At 32.2% G+C, this 25687-nt stretch overlaps 1 protein-coding gene across 5 annotated transcripts in view; it reads right to left on the bottom strand.

The window, feature by feature from the left end:
* EndoA (SH3 domain containing GRB2 like, endophilin-A) overlaps positions 1 to 25687 on the bottom strand; it is a 241762-nt gene that overhangs the window by 80334 nt on the left and 135741 nt on the right. For all 5 annotated transcript variants that reach the window (XM_089641843.1, XM_089641865.1, XM_089641856.1 and 2 more), the window contains one exon: positions 2014 to 2124. In XM_089641843.1, the coding sequence (XP_089497969.1) occupies positions 2014 to 2058 (45 nt within the window). In that variant the 5' untranslated portion in view covers positions 2059 to 2124. The remainder of the gene's footprint in view (positions 1 to 2013; positions 2125 to 25687) is intronic.

Genomic DNA, 25687 nt, shown 5'->3' with positions numbered 1-25687 from the left:
TGGGAATGTTGTGAACATATATATAGATTCCGTATTAGTGATGAAAAGAAATATTCATTAATATTTTCCTGAAATTTAAGAGTTTACCACTCCGTGATGAATATAGATTTTTTCCATTTTGGTTTTTTATATTTTTTGAAATACTTCATTTATTAAAATTATGTTATATTTTACACTTGCTGCTATTCAACATAATTTTATTTCTTATTTTAAAGAAGTGTTTTTTTTTCTATATTATTACACGTGTGTCTTGCGTTATAATTTGTAACCTTAATTATTTTATAATTCAATACCCTGTATTTGCTTTACCAATGTTATTATGTATAACAATTAGTTGACACAAATGTATAACTTACATTTATTTCATGTAATAGTCTGCTAGGGCGTAAATAAATAAATAACGTGTTTAATAGGTACAATATTCTAGACTCCATTGAAACAAGGAGTGAAACAAGGAACGCAACTGGCTCTTAGGCCCGGTGACGTCAGATGATCGCTAGCCGGGCAGTGTCTGCTAAAATAATCAACGTAGTTAACACCATGTCACCTAATTAGTCTAATCCAATTACTTCTCCGACCAAGAAACACGTCTTAAATAAAATAAGCAAGCCGCGTTACACTAATGGCAAAAAGTTGAAATGAAAACCTTTCGGGAAACTCATTACCTTAAGCTTTAAGGTAGTGTTCAGGATTATTTTATGTTGAAATGATTAGATAAACTGAAGTTTCGAAAAATATAAATGAAATCTAAATGTGAAGCTGTTTGAAATACTAAATTCACACGATATACAGCTCCTAGAAACAGTTACTTTGAAAACTTTTATAATTAGGGCAATAAATTACTGATGCTCCATGCAACACTCTTAGAAACAAAGAAAAACTAATGTTCTTGAATTCATAAGCTAAAGAAGGTTACTTACGTTGAGGATAAGTCTTCGAGGAAAAGTCAAACAACAGTGAGTGTCAGAGGTAAAGCACAATTTATGTGATCAGTGAAAATATCACACTTAAGACCCATTGAATAGAGGCAGGGATTTAGAAAGGGGTCAGGAAAAAATAAGAACTTTAATAAGTGGCTGGTTAACCAGTGTCATGACCCTTCGCCCTTTAGTGCCCGGAAGTTCAAAGAAGTAAACCACAGCAAACAATAAAGCTAAGGGATAATATTAGAAGAAAATAGATGAAGAGAAAATATGATATGTCTTATAGCTAGGAAAGGGCTGAAGTATTTTACTTTGAAATTAAAGGTTGAAGGGTGTTGGAGGATATTGAATAGAACGCGTAATTAGGCAGCTCAAAATGATTTTTTCCGCACACTAATAAGGAATTAAGAAATAAAATTCAATTTAATAATTCAGTTACATGATAAACGAGTCAGCGCTCCCGGAAATCCGAGAACACTACGTTTAGGCTGTAGTCCAATGCCACGGCGCGCCCCTACACAACAGATAGAGAGTTTCCCTCAAACCACAGGAATACAAGTACACGTACTAAATGTACACAGACATATGTACGCAATTTCCTTTTGTATTGGGTGCTATGTAATGCTATAATGTTATATATTTTGTCTTTCTTGCATTTACTTTAATCATATAATGTATTATGTTTCTTTGCACGAATTCTTTTGAATAAACCAAAAATAAATAAAAAAACACAAATATATATATTTTGTTACTGCTTAATTGACGGAATAGAACGGTGGGTGCAATGTCATATAAAGAAAAATAATAAAATATATATGATGCATACGGCAGTCGTATATATTTATGGTGAAATAATTAAACGCGGGCATTCCAGAGTCGTTGCATTAGTTAAGCCTTTAGTATGTATTGATGTAGTATAATACTGCCCTGAAGAAGCTACGATGATAGCGACACCTCGTCGAAAATAGTATTGCAAATAAAAGTACTGTAAACAAATAAAAGTGCGTTATTTTAAACTAGAAACGCTGCCATGTTGAGAGATAGTGGACAATAGACAATTAACGATGGACAATTGACAATAAAGACATACCTGATTAGCTTTGTTGATCTGCTTCTTGAGCCCCGCAAACGCCATGGCTGATGAAGCTCCCCGCGGCCCCCTCCGACTACCTCCTGCACGCTAATTCACCAAGGGTGGTGTCTGAAACAACCATGTAATGTACACCATTAATTCAATGTGAAAAGAAGCTTCATTTTATTTTAATAGTGTAAAAAAATGTGCACTCAAGAACGCTTTAAACTAGATACCGAGATGAATGGATTTTTGTTTCAGTTTCTTTTCTTACAATTGATTTAAAAAAACTCTCAAAACCTAGTCTTCCTCAACACAGGATCTCCTAGTGAGGAGGGCTACGAATATAATCAAAATCGCTTATACATATAAATAGATGTACATATTTTTGTAAAAATATTTTTAAAAAAATATGGCTGTTTAAAAAAAAAAAAAAAACAGTAGCCTCTGAAAACTTCATTTTAGGTTGTAGTCACTCTTGCGGTTACACGAGACGTTCATGAGAAAAATAAAGTGGTTTTTCTCGGAAGAAAAAAAAAATAAGCGGACAAAATAGTTCCCTTTTTAGACATGGCGGCGCTAGAAATAACACATTTCAAATATGACGTTTACGTGAGTAATTACGTACTTCCATTTCATCTAAATATACGTGAATCGCATTGGAGCTATTTAAATTGACAGTATTACAGTATTTTGCACGTTAACAGCATTTTGTCCGCTGAAAGAAAAAAATTATTTTGGATTTTTTATTTTTACGTATTGTACCTACATACTGTGAGGATCAAATTCAACAATATTTTTATTTATATATGTGTTTGAAACAGTCATTTCCTGCATTATTTACGAGTATAATTTATAAATATTGTTATATATGTATGTAAAAGCTTTAATAGGCGTAAAATAAATAAATAATTTTATCAATATGGATCGATGAGGGATGTTGAAGTTATTAATTGATAATCAATCTAAAAGCGACAAATAGTCTGGTAATGTATTATAAGATAAATTTTCCAATGCCAGGACAGTGTTATCAGCGGTTTGTTTGTGATAATTTCAGGAATAGTGCATTGATTCCAGCAAAACAAATGATATTTAAAATGAGTATTCTCGCATATAGCACCATTTCGATTGAAGTGGGGATCTTTATCAAAAATCAACTCGTAAATACACCCGCCAATAAAACAGCTATCGTTGGCATTTTGAAAGTTCGCGATCTCGCGATGATATTAGAAAGCATAGATAAACCACCCACGACAGAAAAACCAGAATTAACCAGACAATAAATTGATTTTACAAAGAAACATCAAACACGTACTTATCTAACGTAAATTAAAATCATAGACATTACGGGTAATATTGCTGATATCCAGGCTTCCGGCTTATATACGAATTATGTTTGAAGCCGTGCTAAGCTCGACAATCCAACCAAGCCAGGCTTAAAATCAACCGATCATACCGGGCCTAAAAAACAGTATAATTTAAAAGCTCCATCCTCAATTTACAAAAAATGAAATCATCGGTAGGGTAATCATGGTATACGCATTTTATTTAAAGGAAGGAAGTTGAGGGTCCATTGACGCTGAAAATAAATACAAAAGACTTTTATTTTGATGAAAATAATTGGTCGAAAAATCAGAAACTAACAGATATTTATTTCGTATTTTTCTCAATATTTTATTAATTTATTATTGTTTAATTCAACAGAAAAGAGCGGTGTGTGCAAAGCTCTGTCTGCCATATAAAGAAAAATAATACAAAATATCACTAAATTAGGAAAAACCATTTTTTGTAGTTAATCCCTACAATCATTGAATTCGTTTTTCAAAATGGAAATTTTAGGCTGTAAAAATAACTGGACCTCAAAAGCCGTGGATGGAGCAATTCGAGAACAATTTAAGCCGAGGGGTGAGGGGGACGATGTATGAATAATGCCAAGCTTACTTCATTTTGCTTGTCAACTTGTCTCATCAAATATCCCCAAAAATCATAAACCCTTATAACTGCGTTAAAACACATTAAAATAAAATAATAATAGTTCATTACGCACCACTGTGCATACAAATCAGTTCAAAAGTTAGTCATACAAGATGGCTGTCACTCAATTTCCCCTCATCCTAGATTTGGCTTCAATGTCATTCATACAAAACCGCACTAATGCTCTGTCCAGGGCTTTTTAGGTCCATAACGATGAGAGCTTCTTGACAAGCAAATCATGACAGTAAAAATAATCCTGGTGGGAACCTGACTAATCGATATAATTAAATTGCTTCACACAAATTTATAGCACCAAATTTACGACGACTCGATTAAAAGTGATGTTAAAGCATTTTCGAACATTGATAGGTTGTCCAGGCTGGGGGTGGTGGTGGCGTGAGCGATATTCGACCTGGGAGGAAATGGAAACTGAACATTATTGACCGTTAACTTCAGCTTTGTTTAGCGTCAAGTGCCATCACTTCTACCGACTGACACCGAAATAATAGCCGAGGATACTATAACTTGTGACAAAATGGTAAAACTGACATGCTTTTAAATGACTAACGGGGTAAATCAATTTTAACGCCAGATATATTTATGTTTTATGTAAACACCGCGCAAGAGTCCCAACTGCTCCTAACCGTCTGGAGTAAGTGAGACTATGGCATCCCCAATTGGGGTATGTTGTGAGGCTGGAGGTAGTGGGGAGGGGGAGGAGATGGGGAGAAGAAGGGAAAGAGGAAGGTGGGATAGTACCTGGCTATTCATCTATTATCTGGTTACCACTGGTTAGCTATAATCTTGCACCAGGGCGATACTGAGAGTATCTTCCACTCTGGAACGTGCCGCAAGTATACTATATATTATTAGTAAAATTAATAAATTTAATTGCGCACGTCGAGATTCGAACCCGCTGCCATCGGCTTGCTAGTCGAGAGCCTTACCCCTCGTCCACGGAGGCCGTCAAATTAATTAACGATAATCATTCATTTGAATAAACAATCTTTAATTAAATACTGCAAACAATTAAACACTCTTACCGGGAAAATCATGAATGGACATTGAAGACCTTCACGGTAGAATGGCTAGTTATTTTATTTTGGGTCTGAAGGTAGCGGCTTCAAAACCCGACGTTGTAGAACTACATTTTACTTTTATGTTCATAATTTAAATTTCAATAATTACACAGAAGAACTTGTTTGTAAAGAAAGACGAAAAAAAATGATTATATTATTTTTAAATTATAATATTAAAAAACTTTAATTAAAAAGAAAACAATACTTTGGACATCAAACTTAATATGATACAGCACCTTGTTTCAGACTCTTAGTGTCACCATCCCGCTGTCGCACTAGCCATCACCGAGGGCCAGTGCGACAGGAGTGAAGGGCGTTTTAATTCATCCCTCCCACTGCGGTGCAGGGTTGAAATAGTCCTGCTGGAGATGTAAAAAGATCTCCCTCAGCCAGTCTCTTATAAACCATAATAGGAAATATACGACCGACAAACGGGGCTCATGTCAGTTTTATGTCAGATATAACTTTTTGAACTGTACAACATCTAAAAATAATACTTTTATTTTAATACAGGTAGAAAGACGTTCCGAATTGAATCCAAATAATCCCGGAAGAAACAGTATTTCACTAAAGAAAGTTGTAAATTTTCCAGGAAGACATGACACGATGTAGTAAATTGGAATTTTATTGAATACAGATATATTATACATGTTCGTGAAGGATATATAATGCAGACACTACAATGAATAGATGACCGATTGCAGAATTCGCTATAAAGATATTATGTCAAAGGAAACAAGGAAGATCTGTATGGCATTAAGGCAGCATCGGCACAGATGGAATGAAAGCAGACTTGGTATTGCAGAAATAATGAGGCGTTTATAGGGTAAACGTAAGTAAGAACTAATTACGAAGGAGAAGGTCTGACAAGAATATAAGGCAAAGGTGAGATCGATGAATAGTTCAAAAGACTTGGACAAGCACATCGAATGGAAGAGAGAATTCCACGAAACTTAACGTGTGATAAAAAAAATATATATTGGGAAATTCCGAGCATATTGATTAAACAAGTCAAATACTTCAAACATTTCAAATAAAGTACCGTATTTCAAATACAACGTCCGTGAGGTGATTTTTCACAAAAAAGGCGCTGTCAAAAAGTCAACCAAATATTATTATTATGAAGTCTTTTTATTGCAAGGGTCTGGAATAATAGAGAGGTTAAAAAGTGGATAACTTAGGTTGGTTAGTTAGTCATTAAACTCCAGAAATAATACCACAATTCCCAAATGGGAAGCTCCCTTATTATATATATAAGTAATGAATTTTGATAATTTCAACAAACATAATTTTGGGTTGTGGCGGAAACCAAGCCAGCAAAATACCACACAAACTATGGAGACCTTCAAATTTACAACTAAAACACATGAGAAGGTAGGCTTCTTTGTGATGTCTATAGTAGTACCTACCTATATTCTTCTTAACCTCGATATAACATTGTAAGAAGTAGGTAATAGTTGTGTAACTTTGAGAACATCATCTAAGTTTGATTGAGAAATGTCAATTCAGCAGGTACAGAACAGTAGTAGTCATATTAATCCCCGAAGAATCCCATACTTGTAGGAAGGTGATATAATACTAAACAAAGTTTTATAAAAATACACAAAAAAAATTTCGCTTTCGAATAAATACATTGAAAATAAGATATATTTTTATCGCCTTACTCTTTAACGTATTCTTTGAAAACTGTTTCCAAAGCCAACATAAGAACTCAAGTAGCAATAAACGAAATCATCAACTACTATGAGAAGAAAAGACACTGATTATAATAGAAGACAATAAATAGACTTACTTACGACATACTGAGAAATGTATTCCCGAGCAAAATAAAATGATCATACAAATAGAAAAAGTTTGATGTTTATGGAGTTACTTGGTGGTCCTGGCAGTCCTGGCACATTATTTTATAAAATAGTTCAGATCTGATGAATGAACAATTTTAGTCTTAAAGTTTCCCAATTTAACTTACCCTTTCCCCTTAAAAATGCGAACTTGAGTTATTTGAAGAAAAGCAGGCGAAAAATGACAAAAAGATGGCATTTTCGTTGTCAACATAAAAATATTTAGGTAGTAACTAGATCTAAATAATCAAGGCATCTACTTTCTAACAATGATAGCAGTTAGCCCTTTTGGGTAGGGGCCAAACTACAGGGTTTTCTAATAAGAGGTGTTATTTTGAATAGCCCGCTATTTCGGTAGATGTTACTTTTGAAGCGGTCATTTTTTGACATTTGACAAGTAGAAACTACACCATTAATAAAAATGGAACGATACACACTTCAACAACACATTGAAATTATTAAAATTCACTTGAGTGAATCATCAAATGCAAATCATCTTGAGTAATGAGGCCCATTTCCACCTCGGTGGCTTCGTCAACAAGCAAAATTGTCGCATCTGGGGCTCGGAAAACCCAAGAGTTATTGTTAAAAGCCTCTCTATCCTCAACGTGTGACTGTTTGGTGCGGTTTATGGTCCGGCGGAGTCATTAGACCTTACTTTTTCGAAAATGAGGCTGGAACAACAGTTACGGTGAATGGATCGCTATCGAGAGATGATTAAGAATTTTTTATGGCCGGAATTGAATGGTATTAATCTGGACAAGGTTTACTTTCAACAAGACAGCGCTACGTGCCACACAAGCAACGAAACCATTGATCTTTTACGATTGAATATCAAAATAACACCTCTTATTGAAAAACCCTGTACATCATTATTTATAGATAAAATGTTGAAGCCGAAAATATTTTTGTACGCAGTTTTTCGGGAATTTCCTGTAAATTTACATACACAATTAAAAAATAAAAATATTCCACTACAACAACTTATTCCACTTAGATTTTTTAATTATGCCAGCATTCCAACATTCATGCATTCCAACAACTTCTCACCCTTCACCATTCTCCTTCCAATACCTAATTTCCTACTGCCTCACAACAATCCTCAAAGTTTGAAAGTTTTGGAAATGGGTCCTTAAAAGTTTACTATACATAGTTGTAACATTTAAATTTTAGAATTGCCATTAAGTTCTTGAAACACAATTGGCTAATATTCGTGACATTAAAATGTAACGTTTAGGCGTGGCTTTTAATACTTTCTTGCTTTAGAAATGCATATATCTAAGTATAAAACGAAAGTTTAAAATCCACGCAGATATGTATCCATTTTTAAAGGTATTTTGAGCCGTGTTCACAGTATTAAAGTGTTGATAAACACGCACTTTAAAATACGTTAACACGGCTTTAATCATCGCATTAAGTTGTTAACGGTTTGGTATAGGTCATCATTAGCATCAGAACACGTATTTATTTCATACCTCCGTAGCAATGATCTACGCATTTTCTGTCGGGAGCTTTCGAGTTCGAATACTTTCGCTTATCAAAAATAGCAATAATAATAATATAGGTATTTGTTTGAATTGTATAGCGCTGTTTTTGTGAAAAATCTTCTCAAGTGCGCTCTACAAATATAGAATATATTTTTACAATCTTATTTTTTATGTGAATCCGCACAAGAGTTCCAACTGCTCCCAACCGTCAGGGGCCAGTGAGATGTGGGTATTTTGAAAGGCTGAAGGTAGTGGGGAGGGGAAGGATATGGAGAAGAGGAGGGTGGGGAATATACCCGGCTATTCAGATCACCAAACATGGCCAAAGCCATTTCAAGCAACTTTTCAATTCTGAATGGTGGTGTTCCGCCAGAGCGATACTGAGGAAATCTTCCACTCGGGAACGTGGCGCCAATACACTACAAGTTATTTTTAAATGAATAATTAGTGAAATAACACAAAATCAAATAAAGTTTACTTGGGCATACCGGGATATAAACCCGCACCATCCAGTTTGCCAGTCGAGAGCCTTATCCCTCGACCACGGAGGTATTACTAACTGTATATTATAGACTAGCCAAAGTATTATTAACAGATTGCATCCACCGGTTCGTCGATCACTTATACAAAACTATATGTACAATGCAATGCACGCTGTGTTAGAATGTACATTACGGTGTAAGGAGATGCACCACGTCGTGTAACATTTGGAATTAAGCCGCAAACAATAATACTCCTTGCGTAGATAGCGATAAGGTTCAAACGTCCGCTTAATACCCATTACCCAGACGCCTGTTTTGATTTATGCAAGAAAAAAACATCATCAAAAGGTGTTTTCATTTCGCGTAGTTCGGGCGCAAATATTTAAATGTTTTCGTAAGAACCTAATTTGCCACATTATTCCATTATTTCTGAGTAGGCGATTTTGAACATTAAGGCAGTTTTTATAGACCTGATACTTTATTTTTTACTGGGCGTATTAATACTCGATTATTTCAAAGGCCAAGATGTGTTCAGTAATTAATTAACGAATCTAAAGCATTGACTACATCAATGATCTAAAGCCATCAAATTTTCAAACTAAATGTGTTTTAAACGCATTAAATGTGCATAAATCAACATAACGTGATGTTGATTGTTATTTTAAAATGAGCACCCAAAAATGCTTCACAGTTGTTGTCGAGAAGTATTAAAAATTAAATAATATATTTGCCAAATATAATTAACATACAATAGAACATTCCAAATAAAACTATGAATAGTAAAAATTTGCAAAACGGTGAGCACTAACGTCGTGAAATTTATGTTAACTTTCTATGGGCAATGCAAGTAGTTCCAGCTCCCAACGATATTTCGCCCAAAAACACAATAGAGCATTGAAATATCTATTTAACTGTAAAAAATAAAAATAAAATATATATAACACAAACAAATACGAAAAAGGTGCGTTGAAACTAGGACGGAGCAGAGAAAGGTGCAAAAAAAGTTTATGCGATACCTCTACATGCGAGAGTTCGGATATTACCCTTTATTGTATCCCTCTGATTTTCTTGCCGGAATGCTGGGGATAGAACGTCTAGACGTTAGGAGAAATATTGCAATGGTGTTAGTGGCGCACAAGCTGCTAAATGGGCACATTTGCAATCCAGATATTCTGGAACGAATTTCTTTTTATGTCCCTGATAATTTCATCAGAGCTAGACAGCACAGATTATTTATTTTTCCAAGGGGCAGGACCAACCTACCAATGATCATGCTTTGGGGAGAATAACTACTTTGTTAAAACACATTTCTTCTGTGATTGACATTTTCAATTTGAACCAAAGAGAATTTAAGACGGCAATAAGCATACTATTTAACAAATCTGGTTAATCAGATAGTATTGATGTACTTACCCATGCAAATAAATGTATGTACTTACTTCTTATAAACTGTAATTTATAAACTGTTATTTGTGAAATGTAAATGGATTATACTGTTTTTCACAATAAATCAATAAAAAAATTAAAAATAAAAATATTTCCCATATAACGCATGCCACGGTCCACTGACGCAGAGTATCACATAAAAAAATCTTACAAAACAGAGCAGTTAGGTACTTATTGTGCAAGTTTGCAAAGGGATGATAATAAAAAGCGTAGAATTATCTATGTATTCCTCAGTTCCGGGTCTATAAAAAATAAAATCTGTGGTGAAAATTCAATTTAAATCCTGAAACAGTTATGGCGTCGTTACGGCATAATTCCAAGAACTATTTGTTTGACAAAGTTCCCGCTCCATGTCCACAAAACGGTTGTATTCCGTGGAAGTGCGACGAATATTATTTGAAAACGGAACGCTGGCCGAGGGCCAATTGCGTTTCAATATTTATGCGCTGGTGTAGCCATATGCGGGGCGAGCGCATTACCATTTTATTATAAAACTTAAAACCGGGGCACGTACTTCCAAGTGTACATTTAGTACTTAACCACCGATAAAGCGTTGGAATTTTAGTGTTTTACAATATTAATTGAACACTTTGTGACTGGAAAATTTTATGTAAAAATAATGATAATAAATTGGATGATAGAATATATTCAGAAAACATTAATTAAGCCATTAAAATATTGGATTTCCTAAATAAAATTGCATTTCACCTGGGATGGCTGCGTTTTGTAAATGGTCCCACTTATCAAGAATAATATGTAACCTCAAGTTGTTCGTGTTTATTGTACGATCACATTTTAAGTAGCTTTGCTAAACTTATTCCAAAATTGATGTAGTGTCTTCTAGCAAAATCATCGTAGGATTCGACACGTATCTACCAATTATTTAGGTCGTTACTGTCTAGCTAAGATTTCTCGGGTTTGGGCGTGAGGTGTCTAACAGGTAATCTACATAAATTTCCTACATCGAATGCGATATGAGGCTCCGGTTCCAGTATTATTATGACCTACCCGAAGGTCGTCTGAGTTTAAATTTATGCTCGTAATCTTGCAAACTGCAGTAATCTAGATAACAACATTATAAACTATCTAAAATCAAGAAATTTTCTTTATACAAACAAAAAATAAGTTAAATCATTTAAGAAGAAGATAATAGAAACAAAACGAATCGAACCCCGAATAATCTGTCTAATCGGGACAACAATGTGTTTTTGTTTCACTTCGTGGTTTGACACACACTTTGTTTTAAATCACCAATTATTTAAACTAACCAACCGGTTTCGCTTGACTTAAGCTACATCAGGCGACAATTTAAATTAAACAACAATTCATGTAGTGGGCACTCAATGTATTACCATTAACAGTAACACATACATCTCTAAAAAGTATAAAATAAAATCGCTATCCGCGTCTGTCTATTTGTGCGCTTAGTTCTTCTAAACTACGGAACGGATTTTGATAGGGTTTTCATTTTCGTTTAGAATTTTTTTATTTTTATATTCATATTTATGTTTATAGAATGTAGAGAAAAATCGATGTTTTGTAATCAAGTGGAAAAAAAATATTTTAGGGTGCTTACATTGCTAACGCTGGCTAAACCTTATGAGATACATCAACATAATGTACAAAGGAATTGTACATCTTAAAAAGGCCTACAGAAAAGTCCGCAATATTATATGTCTATTTCGTAAAGAATAATATATAAAAATCACGTGTCACTGTATTCGTACAAGCTAATCTCCGAAACCGCACAACCAATTTCAAGGAAATTTTTTGAATGTTTATGGTTGGTTGTTTTATGATAGTTTTGGACACGATTGGTATCGCGTTTGTCGAGATCTAAAAATAAATAACAAATTCCAAAGATTTTTTTTTTTCAGTTTTCTTGTCAATACAACCACAAATTTTAACTTCCCTACATAGAAGGCGATCTGTGGCAAAATAATGTCGTATAATATTTTTAAAAAACATTCCAAGTGGTTGGTTTTCAATCTCAATATGTAAAAAATCAGTCTGCCTATGTTTGTGCTCGCAAAACTCGAAAATTAGTCGACCGATATCGCTGAAAATTTCAAAGTTTGTTGTTATTAAGAAGTCCGGGACGCCCGAGGAATACTTAACTTAATATCTCTGCACCGTAATGAGATACGGAGTCGAAATCAAGTGGATGTAATGCATGTTTGTTTAACAGCAACATTGTGATATACAGTAGTTAATGGTGGAAGAAGTCAGAGGTGCCCGACAAAGACATAAGCAATAGCGAAGCGAATTAGCGTCAGCAATCAATACTGTAATTAATAATGCTAATATATTTCAACCAATATACACAGTTAAAAATTCGTTAGAATTAGTTAATTATCTAAAGAATTTGGAAATTCCTAATCTTGCTATGTTGGTTTCTTTTGATGTAGTAAATTTATTCCCTAGTATTCCAATAGAAGAAAGTAAAACCATCATCAATAATTTGTTAAATTCATCTAACTTACAGAAAGACCTTATCCATGACCTTATTTTATTTTTCGAAGTTATTTTTAAACAAAATTATTTTCAATTTAACAATACAATTTTTAAACAAAAGGATGGCTTGGCCATGGGGAACAGTACGAGTCCTTTGATTGCAGATATTTTTATTAATAATTTAGAAAATAATATTTTTAATAGCGGTGCCTTGTTACTTAAAAATGTATATTGTTGGAAGAGATATGTGGACGACATTTTTTGCATTTGGTTAGGAACAGAAAGACAATTGAACATGTTCTTAAACTTTTTAAATAAAATACATAAAAATATTCAATTTACATTAGAAATAGGTATAGATAACAGTTTAAATTTTTTAGATTTAAATTTAACAATAATAGGTAATAAAATAGATTTCAATATTTTCCGTAAAGATACGTACAATTACAAGTAAAGATACGTACACTGATATTGTCATACATAATTCATCAAATCATCCCTTTTCTCAAAAAGTCGCAGCTTTCCATTCTATGCTTAATAGATTAATTTCGATTCCTTTGTCGGATCCTAATTATATCTCAGAATTAAATATCATAAAACAAATAGCATCTAATAACGGCTATCCTAATAAATTGATAGATGAAATACTAAATAAAAAAATAAAAACATAAATTCTTTAAACTTTATATTTATCCTATTTATAAAGATACAAACACAATGGCGTAGAATTCTATTAGTAGATAATGATACTTCCAAAATTATAAATAAAAACATCCCCTTCACTATTCAACCGGCGTTTTATACGAATAACAAATTAAAAAAATATATTCTTAATAATAAAGATATTGATAGTCAAACTAAAAAATCAGGTGTTTATAAACTCAACTGTAATGATTGTAATTCCTTTTATATAGGAAAAACTAATAGAAACTTTGAGATCAGAATTAAAGAACATCTTAGGGTTTTAAAGGGAAACTGTGAATCAGAATTTGCGGATCATTTATTAAATAACGACCATACTTTCGATATTAATTTAGGTTTTAAAATACTACATTCTGGTTACAAGGTATCTCAAATCAATAATTTTGAAATCTTAGAAATAAGAAAACACGTGAATATGAAAGCAGATATTATTAATAAACAAAAAAAAATTTATAAACCCCATTTTAAATATTTTCCCAATTACCCGGTCTTTCCCGTCTAATGACATTTTAATTCTTACTTTGAATAACCCTCCCCCACCCTAACCCCTCCCCGCTCCTTCTACCTCTTCTTTCTAGACCTAATTTTAATTATAACTTTAGTATACTTGTGCTCCTGATGAAGTGAACTTGGTTCATGAAACATGTTGAGATTTTGTATCGAAATAAAGTGATGTAAACAAAGTTATTTGTGTTTTAATAAAAAATAGCGAAGCATTGCGGGGATCTACTAGTGTATAGACATATTTTAATTTGTGAAAATAATAATTACAAAAGTATAGATATTTTATCTCATGAATTGCAAAGTACTGTTGATGCAGCGAGTATGTAATTCTAAAAATTTTGTAAACTCATTGTAGGTTTCGAAGAGTACGTCGAATTTTCCGTTCACCGTGTTCAGGCAGCAGGGTATCGATTCTCCAATCTAGGCCGTCGAAAGTAAATACTTTCTGATTTTTGAGTCTCGTCGAAGGTACATACTTACATACTCCAAACGTAAATTCAATGTCATTCCACTCGAACAACGAGTGGGTCGAACCACTCGTTGTTCGAGTGGAATGACGTCGTCGAGTATCGAGGCCCTGGTCGCTCTTCCCAAGGGCGAGATTAGATTACAGATTTTCGCGACTTGCTCGACAGTACAATGTGTTGTGTAAAGAGGGTGACAGAAAATAAAACTGTCTCACTATTCCATTGTCCTATTTGTTATTCTCTCTCCCTCTTTAACTATATATGTAATTATTAAAAATATATTTTAATTTGAATATACATATATTTTAATGCGAATACCACAACCAGTGGCGGCTCGTGAATTTTGGGTGTTCTAGAGTGCTAATATTACAAAAAATGGCATCATTGATCTTGTTGTAACAGAAAACGAATTATTAAAAAAAAAATAAAAACATCCCACCTGCTCCCAATTGTGGTGCCAGTGGGACTATCCCCATTGGGGTATGTTGTGAGTCTGAAGATAGTGAGGAGAAGGAGACGGAGAGTAAGAAAGTTAGGAAGCACCCGACTATTCATATCTGATCACCAAACACGGCTAAAGCCATTTCATTCGTTACAATTATGAATGTTGGTCTTACACCAGGGCGATACTGAGTCTCTTACATTCGGGAACGTGCCGCAAATATACAATATATTATTTTAAATTATTAAATTGCGAAATAACACAAAATAATGAAATATTTTTATCTCGCGCACGCCGGGAACCCGCTACCTCCAGATTGCTAGTCGAGAGACTTACCCCTCGACCACGGATGCTGTAGTCACTATTTCATTTCAATGACAATTCTTTTTTCAAACTTTCTTCAGGCAGGTAGGTACCAAAATATAAATTTTAAAAGCTAATAAAATAGTCCAAATAAACACGACAATTTTACATTTACAAAACCAATAAAACGGCCACCATCTTGAAATGGAAACGGAACGTAAAAACAAATTTACCTTTACATTTTATGCATCCCTTAAACCACAATAGAAAAGCCTTAAAAGGCCAGGTATTAGGCGACACGATAAATTGTGCCTGAGGGGAGGAAAACTTTTCGAAATAAATGAGCATTTCCTACAGCGCGTTCCAGGAATAACAGAAAAGCCTCCTGGCAGTAACGGATTTAAACTATGATACAATGAATTCAATTTAAAAACGGTACGATTATTCTAGGCGGGATTGCATAAATATTTTATTTTCAAAGGCTATTAAATATAATTCGATATGAGCGCTTAATATATTGAAATCATATTGATGTTCAATATTAACAATGCGTAAGTAGCAATAATAGAAATACGTTACAAGGATTCAAATAACCAACGATTTAAATAAGAAGAAATACCAATCTAAATTCCGTGTAAAGAATTAGGGTTTCGAATGGGAATACATTTAAAAAACGCAGAGTGTGTTCGATAATGAAAATTTATAATTTATCAAACAAATCATTCAACACAAATTACAAATAAGTTAAAAAATAAATAAAATAATTTAAACGATGATAATACATAAATAATAATTGAAATACTTTGTTTACACCACTATTTAGTAAAAATAATCATCATGTTTCAAAACCAATAGTTTCTCCATCAGGATATGTTGTTTAAATTTACAATTTATAAAAGTTTTTGTTATATGAATACAATAATAATATTTAATTATTGAAGACAATATTAGCAATTTCTAAACGAAAATCTGAAACAGAAAAATCAGAAAAGGATACGGTTACATCTAGGACTCGAACCCAGGACCCTTGCCTTGCCTTGCCATGAACGCTACTCCTCTCTCTGCTATGTCATTAACAACTTTCATAGAATGTACAAAAGTCTTAGATTTGTGGTAGTCATCACCACCCTTCCGGGTCTTAACATCTTTCGTCAAAATATCACACGAAAAGGCGATTATTAACAAAGTTTTTAACCAGAATGAGAGCATAGTCATGGGTTGCTCGCTTCGTAGAATCTACCAAATCTTTAGTTTCCAAGGAAACTTCATAATAGAAGAATGCAAAAGCACAAAGCTCTGTGGACATATACCAAAGATGTCCCATAGTTTTTCGTAGCAGTTTTTTTAGGTGATTGATATAAATATCTTTTCGTACCCCACCAAGTCGTTGAAAAGCTGTAAATCATTATTTGGCACAGACCATGTGCAAATAGCTGGAAACCAGTACTTTGCGTAAATACAAACAGTCAAAATGCTAACATTTTTAATGTCTTTTAGTTCTCTCCTTGTCAATTTTAGCTGTTCTCTAAATAGATACATCTGTAAAGCATATAAATAGCCAGCAGGTGCTTTATAGGACACACCTTTTTCAGGTGTTCCTCCCAAAAATATAAAAATTATATTCAGTAACTTTTTTTAATCGTTCCGTGGTTGAAACTGCTGTAACTGATGTTTAGCAAAATAAATAATTGTTGTGGTTACATCTTCAACATACATTAAGGTCTCTGGGTTGGAATCCACCCCCTTAACTTTAGGTCATTATTTGTAGCCAATGGTTTTTTAAATCGAACTTTTTTTTTAATTTCAAAAATTGAACATTTTTCAGTGGGACTTTTTGTGTTTTCTAATTCTCGCCTTTTTCTACTTTCTAACTTCGCCAACTCTTGAAACATACAGGGTGTATCGGCACGTACCCGACAAACTTTAACCAGCTATTCCTTAGCATATTTGGAGTAAAAAATCTTATGTGCACTTTGCTGTCCGGTAACGTTTTTTTTAATAAAAAAATTATTATTCATATTTTCACCACATGTCACCACTGTTTTATCCTTTGTCAAAGTTTGAAAACCCATCTGGCAATATTTTATTCGAATTCCGTTGAATAATGTACGTGTGTACCTATATTGGCGCGCTTTTACAATCACAACGAAATGGCACGGCACCATTTGTCTCATTTTTAACTATTATTATTTAGTGTGTGCGAAAGAGCGAAGACGCGTTTCGACATACTTGCTTATAACAGCTGTTGAACACGAAAAGCAATGCCAATGACAGTGATGGAGTGTGGAAATTTTTATTTTTTTCTTTTTAATTGAAAAAAAAAATGCTACCGGACAGCAAAGTGCCCATAACATTTTTTTACTCCAAATGTGCTAAGGAATAACTGGTTAAAGTTTGTCGGGTTAGTGCCGATACACCCTGTATAGCTTGTTTCTTGTCATTATCTCTGTCTAAAAACTCTAAACTAACTACCTGAACTGGTAGTCTTTTTTCCCTCTGATTGAGAAGAAACAGTCTTTCTTTCTAGATAGTAATCATTTGAAGTGCATTGGAATGAGCAATATCAAAAAAGCATTCTAAACTTTACTTCCTTATTTTTCTTAACAGCAGAACGTTTTGCTTTATTTTCTTTATTTTTTTTTACTTTTTCCACTCAATACAATATTATTGTAGTGCTTTTGCTATTTCATGTTTCTTTAGTCAGTTCCTGCCTTTTCTTATTTGTGCAGAACTTCACACCCCGTAGAAGTTGCAGATTGAATATTATTTTCCTCAATATAGTTTTATAACAAAAAAAACATAAGTAAGCAATAAAAATAATAATCTAAGATAGAAAGTGATAAATTATTCTCTCTGCCTATTAGGCAAGCAAGTTATGCAAAATACGTTTTGGCCAACTTTTTGAGAAACTTTTGAACTTCTTTCTTTATAAGACCATTTTCGTTAAAAACTTGGATCCACGGAAGAGATAAATCGATAAAGGGTGGCTTGATCATAGCTGTGGGCCCAAATAAGATAAACTTTGCCTTACTTATTATTAATCAAACGTTTTCAGATATTTAAATTCTTGAAATTCCCGAACAGACACTTACATTGACCTCTATTTTTTTATTTAAAAGAAAAACAAATCTCCCGGGTTACGAATACCTGACAATATTTGAAAACCTCCTACTACCACCACAGTAAGCCGAAAATGTTGCCTGTGTTGTTATGGAGGACTTAGCCAACCGAGGAATTGAACACACGACGCCTGGGTAAACGCGATGCATAGGTACTCAGCCACTAACCGGTCAACATATCTACCTATCTGTCCTATTAGTCAAAAGTCTTATCTAAGCTGGCGACATACTTTTTTTTTAAATCGAATCAGATCACACTTCTTGGAATTATATGTTCAGTGCTTGGATCCTGTGATATATTAGATATTGGTTAGCTGTTATAAACACAGATGGCACTAGTGGTATTAATTCGGAACTATCGATATTACAGAGAATTATATATACCTACTATAACTCGCCAAGGTCAAGGAGAGAAAAAATACTGCGTTCATAACATATCCTCCTGCTTCTCAGTTTTCATTATAAATTACGTTTAATAAAAGGACAACACTGTTTTGTGAATTTCTAGAGTTTTATCGAAGAGCAATCAATCCACGCTTCAAGATTCCGGGAGATAAGTAGATCCTTTCTCCAAATACGACAACGCATTGTCTATTGAGTGTTCATTCACGAGCACTTTTAGTATTGTCTTCCGTGTCACTGAAATACCTTCATTTACCCATTTTCGTTGACTTTGTATTCTTATAAAAATAGTTAAGGCTGTCGTGAGGGACCCTATATCACAAAATCCTTTCTGTTCACAAAATTAATTCACTATTAAATATTGCTAAATCAAAATTTCGCAATGATAAAATGGCCAGAAGCCAGTTTAAGTGGCTGCAAACATTAAAACTCAAGAGCCCAACGTTATACTAGAAAATCAACAGGAGTTAAAACACCCTTAAGATGTTTTCAGTATATATACTACACATTTCTGTTTGCTTTACTCATCAAGAAAATCGATTTTAGAATAATGAGACATATCAAGGGTATAGAAAACCGTGCAAGTTGATTAAGAAATACCAATGGATGATCTAATCAAATCGTTATTAGAACTCTGATGTATTTATTAATGGCAAAATTCTATGCCAACAGCTGAATGCCAGCGATGTATTCAACCATGCATTACGTTGATCTAGTATTAAGCAAAACATAAAATAAAAAGCATAGAGCATCGGCTTAGAGCCATTATCATACATGTCTACAGCTATTTACATTTGACTCAATTCTAACTTAAGTTTAAATTTTATGTAACAGATTGATATCAGATTTTTGATAACACAAAATGATAAAACAGTATTATGTATGTTTCAAATGTGATCGGCCCTAAAGAAGAATAAGGAGAAGAAAGGGCAACACCCCAAACGTCAACCAGCACGTGACTATGATATTTATATATCAACAATAATTTTATCTACCTACAGACTTGACGTTTCATCCTTGCTCATACTAATTTAAAGAAATAAACGCAAATAAAGCTATATTTAAGCAGTAAAAAAGTGCAGAATACATTGATTTCACGATCGTGTGTTGTTTGTGTGTTTTCAAACTTTAAAAAAGTGAATCTGTGCTCTATTTCATTGTTTGTGAAAAAAGGACAATAAGACACAACAATTTAGTGAATTAAACAATTAACAAACAGTGAAACATAACGAAATTTAAAGTTTATCCTAAATATCTAGAACCTATTAAGGTTTTTATTAAAAAACGGTGTTTTTTACTTTAAAAAAATATGAATCCACATCAATTCATGGATTCTGCGAAGGAGGCAATTGATGATTTATTGAATTGTGTTCAAGATAAAGTGAATAAATTTAATAAAGAACAAATTAACTTAATTACAACAAAAACAAGTGCTATATTTAACTGGATGGGACATCTAACTCTTCAGTTATCTGAAGCAAAGGGAAAAATAGTCGAACCAACATTTGGATACGGCAAGGTAGCTGAAAACCAAAATAAAACATTGGAAAGTGATTACAAATTAATAGTTTCATCGAACAATGCTGACGAATCTTCAGAAAATATACAAAATAAAATCAGGAAGAAAATTAACTTAAGTAAGATTGGTGCAAAAGTGATTGGTGTTAATGCGATATCTAAAAATAGAATACTTATAAAATGTTCGACAAAGTACGATGCGGAAAAAATGAGTAAAGCTATTGGAGACGAGTTCAAAGACATCAGCGCTACAGAAATTAAAAAGAAAAGACCAACTATAATACTTAAGGGCATTGCTAATGACTATAATAAGGATGATATAATACAAGATATAATCGAACAGAATGAAGATATCAAGGATGTGATGATAGATAAACCAGAAATTGAGATGACGTTAAAAAAGATCTTGAAAAACAAATATAATAACACATCTAATTACATAATAGAAGTTAGTACTGAAATAAGAAGAAGGCTAGTATATACCGGTAAAATCTATGTGGGATACCAGAGAATACAAGTAGAGGATGCCCATCCTCTGGTGCAATGCTATCACTGCCTGGGCTTTGGACATACTTCTGTCAGGTGTCTTCATAAAGAAAAGGACAAACCATTGTGTACACACTGTGCTGGTGATCATTCCTACAAAGATTGTGCTAACAAAGATAAAGAACCTAAATGTAAAAATTGTGATAAAAAAAATAAAAAAATGAACTGGAATATTGACATCAGGCATTCTGCAAACGATAAAACGAAATGTAATGTGTATAAAAAAATGAGCTTTTTAGCAAAAGAAAAAATAGAATATTGACTAGAAATAAGATTAAACCTGTCTCAAAATAGATTTAGTGTTATTACATTTTATTACATAAATATCGTTATAAAAATTATAAAAAATCACAAATTAACTAACAAAAATAACATTATTATATTACATTATTTTTTTAATAGTAATATCATAACGTCACCTTCAAAAACATTTTTTTGTTTACTTAAACATGCATTTTTTCACTGTGTACTATATTTCACATTTATAATTATAAAAACAGCTTTTAAATATGAAAAATATTCTGAAATAACACTAGATGTGAACATACAGTTTATTTTATATTTATTAAGCCTTTATCAAAAATTACTTGTACCAATTAGCTTCAAATACAATCACTTTTATTTTGTTAAATATTTAACATTAAATTCTTCAATTTATACTCAAAATATGTCTGTTAAACAAAACAAGAAAACAATTATTTACCATCACGAATTAAATGGCGCAGAATAATTTTTCTTATATAGATAATGATAATGAAATAGAAAGTAGTACAGTAAATAATTTAGAAGATTGGATAAAAAAACAAAACATAAATTCGTCTGATAATCTTGTTTGTATTCAATTAAATATTAGATCTATACAAAAATATTGGGATGTATTGCATATATATTTAATTAATTGTTTGAAGCATATTGACATTCTGATGCTATGTGAAACATCTATTCAAACTGAAAGTATGTGTATTTACAATATTCCTGGATATAATGCATATAACTACTGCAGGACTGATAAGTCAGGAGGAGGAATTATATTGTATATAAGAAACAAATTTGAATTTAGACTAAAAACATTAAAATCAATACATTTTGAAAATATATCAGGAAAGCTCATACTCCAGGACAAAACTAAAGTCAATATAATAGCTATCTATAGACCTCCTAATTTCAGTAAATCTTCATTTCTGACGGAATTATCATCATATCTTGAGACAATTAATAGTAAGGAAAATATTATCTTACTTGGAGATATAAATCTTAATTTGCTTGATGAACAAGATAATATTGTAACTTCGTATGAAAACTTACTTACTAACCATTATTTAACTAAATGCATCAATGTAGTAACCAGAGAAGCTGTATCAAATGGACAAATTACTCGCACGTGTATTGACCATATATTTGTTAAATTTAGAGGCAAGAAAATAACAGCTTGCGTCTGTGAAAATAATATTGCCGATCATTTTATCACTGCTATTAATATAAAATGTCATAAACGTCAGGTAGACTTTGCAAATAAGTATATTCAAATCATCTCACAAAAGGATATTGATAGACATATCAGAGATTATAACTGGAGTAAACTTATAGAGGATAAGGATTGTATTTCATTATATGAAAAAATAAAATCTTTATTTAATAAATTTTACAAGAGTAGTTCTAAAACGATAGTGCAAAACCCGAAAACACGACCTTATGCAATAAATGAATGGGTAAGCAGTGAATTATTATGTCAAATAAATAAAAGGGATAAACAATATAAAAAATGGAAAAGTACACCAACAAACAAAACATATGAAACAGAATACAAAAAATCACGAAACCTTGTCAATAAAATTATAAATAAAGATAAAACTAACTACTATAATAATAAATTTAAAAACTGTTTTAATGATACAAAAAAAACTTGGGATGTGATAAATAATATTTTAGGACGTAAACCCAAAAACGATTGTGATGAAACAATAACACGATATATGTTAAAAGATAGAACTGAGGATTCTGTGTCAAATGATTTTGTGAATTACTTCTCGGATAGCATCAGCAACATGTTACATAAATGCAATCACAAAGCTACTAATATTGTACTGGAAGAACTGCCTCACAGTTTATTTATACCAAGAGCTACTATAACTGATATTGAAAACATTGTTAAAAAAATGAAAAACTCTAAAAGCACAGGTATTGACAATATAAGAATGTTTGATTTAAAAAGAAATATAAAAACTCTTGGGCCAATAATTACTCATTTAATCAATACGATAATAAAGCAAGCAAAAATTCCACAAGAATTTAAATGTAGCATTACTAGACCAATATTTAAAGGTGGAAAACACATTGAACTGGGAAATTATAGGCCTATTAGTATACTACCTGCGTTAGAAAAAATTCTCGAAAAATTTTTATCAAATAAATTAAATAATTACATAGAAAAATTCGCTATCATAGATCCAAATCAATATGGCTTTCAAAGAAAAAAAAATACTGAAAAATTACTGCAAGATTTTTCCAATTACATAAATAATCAATTAAATAATAAATTACATGTTATTGTGTTATTTATCGATAACTCTAAAGCTTTTGACACAATTAACTCTAAAAAACTGCTAGAAACCTTAGAAAAAATTGGAATAAGAGGAAATGTGTTAAATTTATTTAAAGATTATCTTAGAAATAGAAAAATATGTACCAAAATAAATAATACTTTTAGTAAAACAAAGAATGTATCTGCAGGAGTTCCACAAGGTTCCATATTGGGACCTACACTATATATAATTTATGTAACTATAATGAAAAAACTTTTCTCTTTTGTTAAACATTTTGTATTTGCAGATGATACGGCATTGGTCATATCACATAAAGATCTAAAAATTGCAATTGAACTCATGCAAATTGACTTTAATCAACTTTGTAAATGGTCACATGATGCAGGACTATTAATAAATGCTAACAAAACCAAAGTTATGCATATAAGATCACCTAATGCCAGATTTCAATTCAATCCTAATATTATTTCTCATAGTTTTAATTGCATCCATAAAAATATCCCGACTAATTGTAAATGTGAAAGCTTAAAATTAGTTACAGAATATGTCTATCTTGGTGTTACAGTAGATTGCTTTTTCAAATGGGACAAACATATTAAAAAAACCTGTAAAAGACTCAGATCAATTGCTGGCAGAATGTACACATTAAATTTTTTCCTATCAATTGAAACACTTAAAATAATTTATATGTCAATGGCAGAATCTATTATAAGATATGGATTAACCATATGGGGAAATACTAGTACAACCAATCTGAAACAAGTCCAAGTTGTACAAAACGCAATTGTAAAATTACTAGTCGTCCCTAATATTTTTAAACAGAGACATAATACACCGTTGCTGTTTCAGAGTGCCAAAATTTTACCTGTTAAGGCTATACTATGGCAAAAAATCATAATTCAGTATATATTTACCCCGCAGCATAAAGAAAAATTAGAACATAAATACAGTACTAGATTCACGCGCAATGACGGGTTAATAGTTCCGAAATTTAATAATAAATACGGACAGAGAACGTTTGAATACAACATACCGAAGATATTTAATTTATTACCTGACACTATAAAGCAATGTAAATCTATGAATAAGGTTAAATATATGGTGAAAAATTGGCTATCGGAAAAAAAATATTTATTTTAATATGTATGAAATATTGTATGAAAAAATTGTTAATTCTGTAGATATAAGATGTAAATTATAACTTTAAAAAATGTATTTGAAACTAACTTTAAGCACCCGTTGACAAGCCAATTCAATCGGCTTAGCAGGACTTGTTTTTTGATATTATGTATTAACTATTTATTCAATAAAAAAATAAAAAAAAAAATAAAAAAATATTTATTTACTATTTTATACGCCCATTGGGCTTTTACATTGGGTACATATGGTTAAATTTTTACACAAAGGTTAGTAATAAACAATGATTTTATATGGTTTACAATCGGATAAAATTAAAAAATATAATAAAGTAGCAAAAAATTCTGAGATTATATTTTGACATGAAAGATTTTATATTTTGAAAATCGATTTTTTTATAGTAAATATGTCGATATTATTTGTATATTCGTTTGCTAAACTATGTAGGCGAGCAAATAATTATAAGCAATAATTAGTCGCCTGAAATATCAATACAAATTGAAAATATCTGCCGAGTAAAAATACCCCGGCGGGTTGGAAATGAGACGACATAGCTCAGTGGTTTCAGAGCACCTGATCGGACATCAGAAGGCACGGGTTCAATTCCCGTTGGCAGCATTTATTATTTGTTATCCTTTATGCTATGTATACAACCTTGTCTTATAAACATTAGTTTATCATTAAAAAATAATATGTACGCGAGGATTTGGCGAGTTTGCTACATGATTAATTAGTGAATAGTGGCAATGAAATGGGTTCTTATGCCATGTTTATCGAGTAGGTACTCTTATTAGTATAAGACAATCTAGTTAGTACTAGACTCGGGAGCTCGCAATCCGAATTTACAAATAATAAAAAAAACATTAGTCGCTTGTATTTCGTCCATCCTCAAGTGCATGTATATAAGTTAATCATTTAAACGCGTGTTATCACTGTCTAGTAGGTATCCGAAACATCCTGTTTTTTTATTTATTATCTGCATAAACAATATGCACCATATTCCGATAAGAAAATGCAATATTGCCCTTGCTCTGATACACACTCAAACACGAAAAGATAAATTTTATAAAATACAAAGAGGTCAATGGACGCAAACAACAAAAATATTGGTAACAATGATACATTTCAATTTATTAGGATTAAGCTTATATACCTCATTGTAATATTAAATCATTGTAGATTGCCGTTACATTTTATTTCATGTGTATTAATCTATTTCATATTTTCAGTAGCAATGATTTATCAT

This window comes from Hesperophylax consimilis, chromosome 2 (genome assembly GCF_061612785.1).
Source record: "Hesperophylax consimilis isolate HC1 chromosome 2, BYU_Hcon_1.0, whole genome shotgun sequence".
Classification (NCBI taxonomy): domain Eukaryota; kingdom Metazoa; phylum Arthropoda; class Insecta; order Trichoptera; family Limnephilidae; genus Hesperophylax; species Hesperophylax consimilis.
Note: the sequence above shows the minus strand (reverse complement) of the source record. Positions and strands in the feature narration are given on the sequence as shown.